The following is a 13,341-nucleotide window of genomic DNA, read 5'->3' as shown; positions in this document are numbered from 1 at the left end:
AACGATAGTCCCACATACTTGTGGCACTGCCGCCTTGGTCACATTGGTGTCAAGCGCATGAAGAAGCTCCATGCAGATGGACTTTTGGAGTCTCTTGATTACGAATCATTTGACACGTGCGAACCATGCCTCATGGGTAAGATGACCAAGACTCCGTTCTCCGGAACAATGGAGCGAGCAACCAACTTATTGGAAATCATACATACCGATGTGTGCGGTCCAATGAGTGTTGAGGCTCGCGGAGGATATCGTTATGTTCTTACTCTCACTGATGACTTAAGTAGATATGGGTATGTCTACCTAATGAAACACAAGTCTGAAACCTTTGAAAAGTTCAAGGAATTTCAGAGTGAGGTTGAGAATCAACGTGACAGGAGAATAAAATTCTTACGATCAGATCGTGGTGGAGAATATTTAAGTCACGAATTTGGTGCACACTTAAGGAAATGTGGAATCGTTTCACAACTCACGCCGCCTGGAACACCTCAGCGAAACGGTGTGTCCGAACGTCGTAATCGCACTCTATTGGATATGGTGCGATCTATGATGTCTCTTACCGATTTACCGCTCTCATTTTGGGGCTATGCTTTAGAGACTGCCGCATTCACTTTAAATAGGGCTCCGTCGAAATCCGTTGAGACGACACCGTATGAATTATGGTTTGGGAAGAAACCTAAGCTGCCGTTTCTAAAAGTTTGGGGATGCGATGCTTATGTCAAGAAACTTCAACCTGAAAAGCTCGAACCCAAGTCGGAAAAATGCGTCTTCATAGGATACCCTAAGGAAACCATTGGGTATACCTTCTACCTCAGATCCGAAGGCAAGATCTTCGTTGCCAAGAACGGGTCCTTTCTGGAGAAGGAGTTTCTCTCGAAAGAATTGAGTGGGAGGAAAGTGGAACTTGATGAGGTGATAGTCACCCCTTCCGAACCGGAAAGTAGCGCAGCGCGGGAAAATGTTCCTGTGGTGCCTACACCGACTGGGGAGGAAGTTAATGATGATGATCATGAAGCTTCGGATCAAGTTACTACTGAACTTCGTAGGTCCACAAGGACACGTTCCGCACCAGAGTGGTACGGCAACCCTGTCCTGGAAATCATGTTGTTAGACAACGGTGAACCTTCGAACTATGAAGAAGCGATGGCGGGCCCGGATTCCGACAAATGGCTAGAAGCCATGAAATCCGAGATAGGATCCATGTATGAAAACGAAGTATGGACTTTGACTGACTTGCCCGATGATCGGCGAGCCATAGAAAACAAATGGATCTTTAAGAAGAAGACAGACGCGGATGGTAATGTGACCATCTATAAGGCTCGACTTGTCGCTAAGGGTTATCGACAAGTTCAAGGGGTTGACTACGATGAGACTTTCTCACCCGTAGCGAAGCTGAAGTCCGTCCGAATCATGTTAGCAATTGCCGCATACTATGATTATGAGATATGGCAGATGGACGTCAAAACGGCATTCCTTAATGGCTTCCTTAAGGAAGAGTTGTATATGATGCAGCCGGAAGGTTTTGTCGATCCTAAGAATGCTAACAAAGTATGCAAGCTCCAGCGCTCAATTTATGGGCTGGTGCAAGCATCTCGGAGTTGGAACATTCGCTTTGATGAGATGATCAAAGCGTTTGGGTTTACACAGACTTATGGAGAAGCCTGTGTTTACAAGAAAGTGAGTGGGAGCTCTGTAGCATTTCTCATATTATATGTGGATGACATATTATTGATGGGAAATGATATAGAATTCTTGGAAAGTATAAAGGCCTATTTGAATAAGTGTTTTTCAATGAAGGACCTTGGAGAAGCTGCTTATATATTAGGCATCAAGATCTATAGAGATAGATCAAGACGCCTCATTGGTCTTTCACAAAGTACATACCTTGACAAGATATTGAAGAAGTTCAATATGGATCAGTCCAAGAAGGGGTTCTTGCCTGTATTGCAAGGTGTGCAATTGAGCACGGCTCAATGCCCGACCACGGCAGAAGATAGAGAAAAGATGAGTGTCATCCCCTATGCCTCGGCCATAGGGTCTATTATGTATGCCATGCTGTGTACCAGACCTGATGTAAACCTTGCCGTGAGTTTGGTAGGAAGGTACCAAAGTAATCCCGGCATGGAACACTGGACAGCGGTCAAGAATATCCTGAAGTACCTGAAAAGGACTAAGGATATGTTTCTCGTTTATGGAGGTGACGAAGAGCTCGTCGTAAAGGGTTACGTCGACGCTAGCTTCGACACAGATCTGGATGACTCGAAGTCACAAACCGGATACGTGTATATTTTGAATGGAGGAGCAGTAAGCTGGTGCAGTTGCAAGCAAAGCGTCGTGGCGGGATCTACATGTGAAGCGGAGTACATGGCAGCCTCGGAGGCAGCACAGGAAGCAGTCTGGATGAAGGAGTTCATTACCGACCTAGGGGTGATTCCCAATGCGTCGGGCCCGATGACTCTCTTCTGTGACAACACTGGAGCTATTGCCCTTGCGAAGGAGCCCAGGTTTCACAGGAAGACCAGGCATATCAAGCGTCGCTTCAACTCCATTCGTGAAAGTGTTCAAAATGGAGACATAGATATTTGTAAAGTACATACGGACCTGAATGTAGCAGATCCGTTGACTAAACCTCTCCCTAGAGCAAAACATGATCAACACCAGGACGCAATGGGTGTTCGATTCATCACAATGTAACTAGATTATTGACTCTAGTGCAAGTGGGAGACTGTTGGAAATATGCCCTAGAGGCAATAATAAATGGTTATTATTATATTTTTTCATGTATTGTTTTTCATGCTATAATTGTATTGTCCGGAAATCGTAATACATGTGTGAATACATAGACCACAACGTGTCCCTAGTGAGCCTCTAGTTGACTAGCTCGTTGATCAACAGATAGTCATGGTTTCCTGACTATGGACATGGGATGTCGTTGATAACGGGATCACATCATTAGGAGAATGATGTGATGGACAAGACCCAATCCTAAGCATAGCATAAAAGATCGTGTAGTTTCGTTTGCTAGAGCTTTTCCAATGTCAAGTATCTTTTCCTTAGACCATGAGATCGTGCAACTCCCGGATACCGTAGGAGTGCTTTGGGTGTGCCAAACGTCACAACGTAACTGGGTGACTATAAAGGTGCACTACGGGTATCTCCGAAAGTGTCTGTTGGGTTGGCACGGATCGAGACTGGGATTTGTCACTCCGTGTGACGGAGAGGTATCTCTGGGCCCACTCGGTAATGCATCATCATAATGAGCTCAATGTGACTAAGGCGTTAGTCACGGGATCATGCATTGCGGTACGAGTAAAGAGACTTGCCGGTAACGAGATTGAACAAGGTATTGGGATACCGACGATCGAATCTCGGGCAAGTAACATACCGATTGACAAAGGGAATTGTATACGGGATTGATTGAATCCTCGACATCGTGGTTCATCCGATGAGATCATCGTGGAACATGTGGGAGCCAACATGGGTATCCAGATCCCGCTGTTGGTTATTGACCGGAGAGGCGTCTCGGTCATGTCTGCATGTCTCCCGAACCCGTAGGGTCTACACACTTAAGGTTCGGTGACGCTAGGGTTGTAGAGATATGTGTATGCGGAAACCCGAAAGTTGTTCGGAGTCCCGGATGAGATCCCGGACGTCACGAGGAGTTCCGGAATGGTCCGGAGGTGAAGAATTATATATAGGAAGTCAAGTTTCGGCCACCGGGAAAGTTTCGGGGTTACCGGTATTGTACCGGGACCACCGGAAGGGTCCCGGGGGTCCACCGGTGGGGCCACCTATCCCGGAGGGCCCCATGGGTTGAAGTGGGAGGGTAACCAGCCCCTAGTGGGCTGGGGCGCCCCCCATGGGCCTTCCCCTGCGCCTAGGGTTGGAAACCCTAGGGTGGGGGGCGCCCCACTTGCCTTGGGGGGCAAGTCCCCCCCCCCTTGGCCGCCGCCCCTTGCCCTAGATGGGTTGTGGCCGGCGCCCCCCCCCTCCCGGGGGCCTATATAAAGGGGGGGAGGGAGGGCAGCAATAACACAGCCTTGGGCGCCTCCCTCCTCCCCTGCAACACCTCTCTCTCTCTCGTATAAGCTCGGCGAAGCCCTGCCGACATCCCGCTGCATCCACCACCACGCCGTCGTGCTGCTGGATCTCCATCAACCTCTCCTTCCCCCTTGCTGGATCAAGAAGGAGGAGACGTCGCTGCACCGTACGTGTGTTGAACGCGGAGGTGCCGTCCGTTCGGCACTCGGTCATCGGTGATTTGGATCACGGCGAGTACGACTCCGTCATCCACGTTCATTGGAACGCTTCCGCTCGCGATCTACAAGGGTATGTAGATGCACTCCTTTCCCTCGTTGCTAGTATACTCCATAGATGCATCTTGGTGAGCGTAGGAAAAGTTTAAAATTATGCTACGATTCCCAACAGGATGAGATTTAATCTACTTATCTTTAGGGAGATCAACATGAGTAGCAAACGATTCACAAAAGGATGCTACTATCTCAGAGTCAAGTCCATATTTAGTACTAAACTTATGAAAAGCATCAGTTCCATAAAAGGTTTAACAAAATCAGACTCAAGTTTTATACCTGACTATTTATCTTTATCGATTTCCCAATCTTCAGAGTTGTGTTTAATTCTTTCCAGAAGACTCCGTTTGAATTCAATAGTTTTTTCACAAAGGAACCAGCAGAAGACGAATCGAGCATGGATCGATCATTATGAGAAAGCCGAGCATAAAAGCTCTTGAGAGATCAACATGAGAAAGCCAAGCATAAAGGAACCAGTAGAATAAGACCCCACTTAAGCCTCCCCCAAGCTTGAGTGATACTTTCTCCTTCACGAGGACAAAAATTATATATACAATTCCGATCACGATGAACCAGATGCATAGGATAAAATTCTAATGAAATTCCAATTTCAATCGGTTCCAATCCCACGTTCCAATATCATCAATTAATCTATACCATGTCAATGTATTTACCTCCAAATATAAAGGTAAAACCTTCTTCTTAACTCCATCCTTGGATAAACCTGCAAGCTTAAAAAAATCACAAATTTCATCCACATAGATTAAGTGCATATCAGGATGTACCGTTCCATCTCTTGCATAAGGATTAGCTAGTAGATTCTCTAACAGACCCGAAGGAATCTCATAATAAATATTTTCAATAGGTTTAGTAGGTTGAGGGGCAACTCTTATCACTTCTGGTCGAGGTGAAGATACCCCGAACAAACCCCTCAAGGATTATTTTCCATAGTGACAAGTGACAGTAAATTTCAGCATGTGATATAAATGTTTCCTTATCAAATTCCACTTACCAAAGGCGCTTCACTCCCCAGAAACGGCGTCAGAAAAGAGTCTTGATGACCCACAAGTAAGGGGATCAATCGTAGTCCTTTCTATATGTAAGAGTGTCGATCACAACGAGGGGCGGAAGAAAATGAGAAGCGGTTTTCAGCAAGGTATTCTCTGCAAGTGCTAAAAGTAATAGTGATAGATAGTTTTGTAGTAAGATAACTCGTAACAAGTAAAAACAAGCAATATTAACAAAGGTGCAGCAAGGTGGCACAATCCTCTTTATAGCAAAGGACAAGTCGGAATGTTCTCTTATAATAAGCAAAGCGTTCTCGAGGACACATGAGAATTGTCGTCTAGTCATTTTCATCATGTTTAATTGATTCACGCTCGTTATTTTGATAATTTGATATGTGGGTGGACCAATGCTTGGGTGTTATTCTTACTTGAACAAGCAACCCACTTATGATTACCCCCTCTGATAACTCACAAGTATAGGGGATCACAATAGTTTTCGAGGATAGAGTATTCAACCCAAATATGTTGACTCAACACAAGGGGAGTCAAAGAATATTTGCAAGTATTAACAGTTGAGTTGTCAATTCAACCACACCCGGAGAACTAGATATCAGCAGAGTGATCAGTAGCATAGTAATATGATAGTTTGATAGAAGTGGTAACAGTAGTAATAGTAACGGTAACATAATAGTAGCAGTTTTGTAGCAATTGTAACAACAAAAGTAGTATTAACTTAGCAAAGATCAATATATGAAAAGCGCGGGCATTGGATCAATGACGTGTATTTGTGTTGGATGACATTCATCATGTAATAATCACAACCTAGAGTGACACAGAACTAACTCCAATTCATCAATGTAATGTACACATGTATTCCGTATATAGTCATATGTGCTTATGATAAGAACTTGCATGACATCTTTTGTCATACCCTCCCGTAGCAACGGGGTCCATAAGGAAACTATTCAACTCAGTAGTCCTAATTCAACATATTATGAGTAAACATGCTTGTGATGATAATTAGATATTATAGTTGCTCATGCCATGCTTAAGTAGCTAGGAGTAGATAATATGTTATCTTGAGTGTCAACATGCATTGAATTAATTATGATGTGATATGTTAGGATGTTATCCTCCTCTGAAGAATTCAAGTGGTTTGACTTGGCACATGTTCACACATGTAGTTGATTCAAAACCAATGCAACTTGTATAATATTTATGTTTAGAGTTTTTATATACTACTCATGCTCACGTTCAATGTTAATTATTCACAATGCATGATTATGACCATTGTCACTCTCTAATTGGTCAATTTACAATCTATTTATTAGCCTTTGCCTATACTAAGCAGGAATACTGATTGTGCATCCAAATTCATGAAACACAAAGTTGTGCCAAAAGAGTCCATCATATCTACCTATATACGGTGGACTCTTTTGGCACAACTTTTGGCACAGATCTCATGTAATCACCTGCCTTATTCCTGAGATTTGCTATCTCCTTCACGTAATCGCAACCCCCTCCTCCCCATTTTCGGGGGCAGCCCAAGCCCGTCGATGCCTAATAAATATCAAACATACTCTCTTAAGAGCATGGTTAATAATATAGCCGATTGCTGACTATAACATGTTGCCATGTCATTTATAGTCAATATAATAGTTAACATATATAATAGTTAGCTAAACGGTGTTACTTTATTACCATATGACCCACCTTACAATCTCACATAGTTTTTTGGAGTCTGTGCTACAGCCGGTTGTAAGTCTTACTCCTGCAACTCCATAAAAATATTCCCCGAAAAAAAACTCAATACAAATATAATCGAAAGAAAAATCTTCTTCAAGTGTGCAGTTTCATCTCACCTGCGGCAGAGCAGACAAAACAGTCAAGCAGGCAGCGGGGATACTTCCAAGCTTGTGCTCCGACTCTCAAGTCCGTCCTCAATACAGCTCATTTCACCTGCCCTAGCTACGACCTTCCCCTGCATTTTCATTTTCCTGCTACGCTGCGGCTATTGCTTTTCCCATTTGTCTCTAGTCTTTAAAGATGAAAACTCAGAGAACCAAAATTTGTGTTGGGTTTCCAGGGACACCGCAAAGCAGAGATGAAGCGATAACATCCTGCCCGGAGGCCGACGTGGGCGCATCTACGCCCGTGGCTTGCAGATTGGCTCCGGTTGGAGTCGAGTTAACGTGTCATTTTATCCCAGAGCTCCATGCGCTGAACAAAAAGATATTTCCTTGAGAGATGCTAGACGCACGGACCCTTCACGAGGGATTTACGGGGTGATTAGGTCCTGATTGGTTGGAATTAAATTAAGTGAGGCGGCCCACACCTGGAAATCAGGGGGGCAATTAAATGAGGGCACGTTGGGGGGGTCCGTAAAGTCCGTTGTTTACTGCGCGCGTGTGTAGTATTTTCGTATTTCCTTTAGGCGATCCAATGCACTGGACTGCATTCTGGGGCAGCAATTTTACACGTGGACCAGTCCATTTCCTGTAGATACGATGGTACAGATATAGATTCATGTATCCAAGCCAGGTTGTTGTAATCCAGTGATTTCGGGGCATGTTGGTACAATGGTACAGATAAAAGGGTATCTTCGAAGCTGGCCCGTAAATTTGTTCCATCATTCGTCCATGAACAGAAGACCAGTCCGCGGACACTGATACTAGAGAGACAGCTATTCAGCGTTGCTCGCATATATTTCAAACACAGTTCAACAGAACAAACGAAATTGATGCAAACACGATGGATTTTTATATAAACCGAATCACATTCATTACTATTTGGACATTTTTCGTATAAATCAGACGAAATTCATTTTTTTCATATAAACCGGACTCAACCCTACTCTAAACCTAATCTAAATGATCGCGGGCGCCTATTCCCCATGTCCGGCCATGAGCCCCGAGAACTGAAGCTTCGCCTTCTTCAGTTCCGCCTCGGTGCTCTCGAGCTCCGCCTCCGGAGCCTCATGAAGTGAAGTTGTCTGCCTCCACGTCACCGCCATGCAGCTAATAAGCCGACGATGTTCAGCCCACTAAGTTTGGCTTCAACATGAGGGGAGGAGCGGTGGTCTTCTTGGGATCTGAGCGGCCGCGACCTACCATGCACTACTCTTCCTCGCTGCCGGCAGTGCCTGCGGACGTGCCGGCTTCATGGTCGTGGCGACGGGGCGCGGCCGTGGCGGAGCTGATGATGTCTTCCTCCTCATCGCTCTTGCCCCACATCTCATCCGTCGCCTCGTCGAACTCCTTGTAGGCGGCTTCTAACTCCGCCTGACGTTGGCGGTACCACCAGCGGTCGTGACGAATCTCGCGTGCGGAGCGGTAGGACTCGAGCAACGTCTCCTGCTTGGGCACGTCCACGTCAGGCATGATGGATGTGCGGGCGGTGAGCAGCTCCTCCGCACGCCGGGGCTCCTCGAGGAGGCGGAGGTAGTAGGCCTGGTCGGCCTACGCCTGCTGGAACTTGGCCTCCTCCTCCTCCTGCGGCATGTCCGTGTAGTGCGCACGGGACTCGCCGATGGGGAGGTCCGCATGCACCGGCGAGGAGGGTGGCGCCGCCTCGTCCTCCATTGGGTTGTTGCCACCGTCGTCTGCTGGCCCACCTGCCAGCCGACAGCAATAGTGGCCATCTCCTTCTTCTGCTCCGACGAGAGGGTGTCCCAAAGTGCTTTGGAGCGTGAGGAGGCCATGTCGGGCTAGTGCGGAGAGGAGAAAGGGACCGGAGGAGGATGACTCCGGCTATGGCCGGGGATGGAGTTTATATAGCAGACATATGGCAATGGGCCATGACGGTGAGGTTAATGGTGGGCGGCAGGGGCGGACGGGTGGCGCCGGAGTAGGTTCCTCGGCAACCGCATATCATTAATGTAGGGGCGACGGACCGACGTGGTGTCGTTTGAACGGTGAGCAGTCGTTGGCACGTCGCTTCAATGCTGACATCGATGAGAGGTCACGCCGCTTTGGCCGGGCATATGAATGCAGCACAGACGCTCTGGACCAGGTTAGTCGGACGCGAGCGTGGCTGTTGTCCAGACGCCCGCAAAGTCTTCTAGTTTATCTCCGGTTTATACGAGAATAATGAATCTAGACCGTCGAGCGGATCGATTCAAACCCGCGTTGGATGACACAACACGTTCAAGCCACCGGTCTAAACTGTTACGGGTGATTTGAAAGTTGGTATTGGAGATGTCCTAACTGCACATGCTAGCCGGTATTCCGCTCGATGGTGGTTCAAAAACTGCCCTACTGAATACAAACTACACTGCGGCCAAAGGAAGATTAATTGCTCTTGAAGTGAAGCTCGAAGAATATACTGTTCCATTTTTACGAAGGCGGGTCGATTACGATGAGTCATCTCACAAGCCATACATGTCGTCCTCAGACCAGGGAAGGGAAGGGATCACATCAGCTTCACCGCGGAAGGAGGAGTGCCACTCCGTGGGGCGAGCTCTGAGGGCCTCATGGCAGGCCGCCTTATCTGCCACGCAGGACGCCCGGTGGGCCCCACGGAGGCCCTGCCCGTTGGCCGTCATGGCTCCTATATAGCCTCCGTCCATCCTATCCTCCTCTCCTTCGCACGTATTACCGCGGCTCCTCCCCTGGTCACCGGCGAGAAAAAGGTACACGCACGCTTCTCCGTCTGTCTAACACTTCCCTTTGATGAATTCTACTTGTATTTGCCGGCTCATCAGTGCCGTCTTACCGAAGCTCTAGCGGTCGGCGCAGTAATACCGATTTTCTTGTAGTAGCCGGAGTTTGCAAATACAGTACTTTTTTAGTACGGAGTATTGCTCGGCGAAGCTCGCGGGAGTGTGATTTAACGGAGAGGAATAGCTTGCGTATGACTCGATTGATTGATTGGTTCTCCTGTTTCTGAGTACTGTCGCCCGGATAAGCACGCGGGCAGTGTGCCATGTCACAGGCTTTTGCGTGCGTGCAGCTTAATCTTTCGTTCTAGGATCGTTTAGAACACTTATTAAGGCTTCCTTGAGTAGTTTATTTACCACTACCGCCTGAGTGTCCAAGTAGCCCTCGTCTTCTTAATTTGAGAGATGGCAAGAGTACTGTTATACTTACTCTTACGGTAGTGATTGGTAGTTCTAAAAAAAGGTAGTGATTGGTATTCTACTAAGTTTTCTTTCTGGGGGCCATTTTGCTATGCTTCTGTGAGAAATATATTTTTTATAGAGAAACATTGATTGATAACATTCTTAGATTTTTCTGGGAAATATTGTTTCAGTCTAAGAACGAACGGTAAATAAACAGGTTTTCCAATTAAATATTGTAGACGTCGCAAAGATTAAATGATATTTCTTACAAGACGACTTAACTTTCTGGATAAAGTAGAAAGTGCTACAATAAGATCAAGGCAGTGAAATGTTTTTTTAGGCCATCTATTTGAAAACGGGCTCTAGGTTAGCATGAAAAATGAGCATAATTTTTCCCGTACAATCCAGAAAACAGATCGAATTCCACTATCAGGAAAAAACAGAACAAAACAAGCAAAAATAGCATCCTGCTGCAAACACACTACAAAGTCTTAAAATGGCCTAAAAACAGTGGCCGCTGCCGCTTGCACTGCTAACTTTTTTTTTTGAGATAGCTTGCACTGCTAACAGCAAAAATGAAAATGAGCAGATAGACCAGGAAAGTAGATTCAGCCCGTTGTTTCCAGGATTTTCTGTTGATTTTAACCACAGAGCCCGTGTTTGGTCTCTACTCTACTGTCCGCATCGCAGCAAGATGGACTACATGAATGGGCCAGGCCGGAACCACCTGTTCGTCCCTGGGCCGGTGAACATCCCGGACCAGGTGATCCGCGCCATGAGCCGGCAGAACGAGGACTACCGCTCGCCGGCGATCCCTGCCCTCACCAAGACCCTGCTGGAGGACGTGAAGAAGATCTTCAAGACCACCACCGGCACCCCCTTCCTCTTCCCCACCACCGGCACCGGCGCCTGGGAGAGCGCGCTCACCAACACGCTCTCCCCGGGGGACCGGATCGTGTCCTTCTCGCTGGGGCAGTTCAGCCTGCTGTGGATCGACCAGCAGCAGCGCCTCGGCTTCAGCGTGGACGTGGTGGAGTCCGACTGGGGCTACGGCGCCGACCTCGGCGCCCTCGAGTCCAAGCTCCGCACTGACTCGCAGCACACCATCAAGGCCATCTGCATCGTCCACAACGAGACCGCCACCGGCGTCACCAACGACCTCCACGCCGTCCGCAAGCTCCTCGGTCCGTCGACCGCGCTCCATCCAAGCTAATCTAGCTACCTCTTGCATGCATCGAGCTTGATATACTTACGTGTGGATGATGATATGTGTGATGCAGATGCGTACCGGCACCCGGCGCTGCTGCTGGTGGACGGGGTGTCGTCCATCTGCGCGCTGGACTTCCGCATGGACGAGTGGGGCGTGGACGTGGCGCTGACGGGGTCGCAGAAGGCGCTGTCGCTGCCGACGGGGCTGGGCATCGTGTGCGCCAGCCCCAAGGCGCTGGAGGCGGCCAAGACGGCCAAGTCGGTGCGCGTCTTCTTCGACTGGAAGGACTACCTCAAGTTCTACAAGATGGGCACCTACTGGCCCTACACGCCCTCCATCCAGCTCCTCTACGGCCTCCGCGCCGGCCTCGACCTCCTCTTCGAGGAGGGCCTCGACAACGTCATCAAGAGGCACACACGCCTCGGCACCGCAACAAGGTACGTACCCACCCTGCTCCACCAATCCTTTTCTGTCTCTGCCTGCATGACGGCCTGATGAAAAATGGATGAATCTGAACCAGGCTGGCGGTGGCGGCGTGGGGGCTCAAGAACTGCACCGCGAAGGAGGAGAACTTCAGCGACACGGTCACCGCCGTCGTCGTGCCGCCGTACATCGACAGCTCCGAGATCGTCAAGCACGCGTGGAAGCGGTACAACCTCAGCCTCGGGCTCGGGCTCAACAAGGTCGCCGGCAAGGTCTTCAGGATCGGCCACCTCGGCCACCTCAACGAGGTACGTACGCACGCACGTCGCCGTAGGAACTGCTTGCGATCTGCGTCTCGCCGATGACCAATGCGTGCTTTGTCGTCTTTGCTGCAGCTGCAACTTCTGGGTTGCCTCGGCGGGGTGGAGATGGTGCTCAAGGACATCGGGTACCCGGTGAAGCTCGGCAGCGGCGTGGCGGCCGCCGCGGCGTACCTCTCGAATTCCACGCCCCTCATCCCCTCCAGGATCTGAGCAAATCCCACGCACGAAAGCAAGGGGGTCGCGAGAAGAAGAACAAACATCATGCAGTGCCCTGCTTCGGGAGCAGAGCAGGCGTAGTACACTACTGGTTCTGGTTATACTCTCTGTATGTAAAGTTAATTTTCACACACCCATCTGTGCTAAAGGAGTATAATTTCGTCAACTGAAGCTTTAATTACAGAAAATTGAACCCGGATTAATATTACATGACGTGCCTCTTTTAGATGGCTAGGCTTGGTATTGCTGATTGATCTACTCTGTTTCCTGCTACTGTACATAAGCTGTTTACAGTATTATAACCACTGAACTAGATAGCGTCATCCATCACCGAAGAAATCCAGGCAGCAGCTTAGTACAAAAATCACGTGCGCCGCACACGTGCGACGGTAACTAGTTTGCTAAAACGAGAAAACGAGCCCCCGACCCCCTGATTTTCACTCAAGTGAAACAAGAGTGTCGCACAAGCTTACATGACCCCGGCCACACTTAATTTCAAACGGCCTCAGAACTGAAACTTCTCAACACCAAAAGAAACTGTTACTACCACACTAGAGCAAAATAACCAACAATGAACAGAGAGAGGAGACCACTGAATGAGAGCCACCATGCAACAGGGCAAAGGAACGGGATATCTAAGGCAAACGCACATAAACCATCCGCAACGACAACATCAACTGCATTGCCAGTCTCCTAGTCAAAGCACCCCAGGGATGCAAATTTGGAATCCAACTAAATGAACTAAATTCTTAAAATTCACATTACTACTGAAATTTTGGTTCATTTGGTCGAACTA

The 13,341-nt window shown here is 48.1% G+C and overlaps 1 protein-coding gene across 1 annotated transcript; it reads left to right on the top strand.

Moving 5' to 3' along the window:
* The first annotated feature begins 9,693 nt into the window (after positions 1-9,693).
* On the top strand, positions 9,694-12,753 carry LOC123164287 (serine--glyoxylate aminotransferase). The gene is made up of 5 exons (XM_044581706.1): positions 9,694-9,944; positions 11,064-11,557; positions 11,654-12,020; positions 12,104-12,314; positions 12,402-12,753. The coding sequence occupies exons 2-5, from the start codon at positions 11,068-11,070 to the stop codon at positions 12,537-12,539; spliced, it is 1,206 nt and encodes a 401-aa protein (XP_044437641.1). The 5' UTR covers positions 9,694-9,944; positions 11,064-11,067; the 3' UTR covers positions 12,540-12,753.
* Positions 12,754-13,341: the final 588 nt, after the last annotated feature.

Source organism: Triticum aestivum, chromosome 7D, assembly GCF_018294505.1.
Source record: "Triticum aestivum cultivar Chinese Spring chromosome 7D, IWGSC CS RefSeq v2.1, whole genome shotgun sequence".
Lineage (NCBI taxonomy): Eukaryota > Viridiplantae > Streptophyta > Magnoliopsida > Poales > Poaceae > Triticum > Triticum aestivum.
This window is presented reverse-complemented; position numbering and strand designations above follow the sequence as displayed.

Coding starts and splice junctions, on each gene's coding strand:
- LOC123164287 (XM_044581706.1), top strand. CDS start 11,068: ATGGACTACATGAATGGGCCAGGCCGGAACCACCTGTTCGTCCCTGGG. Junction 11,558..11,653: donor CGCCGTCCGCAAGCTCCTCG/GTCCGTCGACCG, acceptor TGTGTGATGCAG/ATGCGTACCGGCACCCGGCG. Junction 12,315..12,401: donor ACCTCGGCCACCTCAACGAG/GTACGTACGCAC, acceptor TCTTTGCTGCAG/CTGCAACTTCTGGGTTGCCT.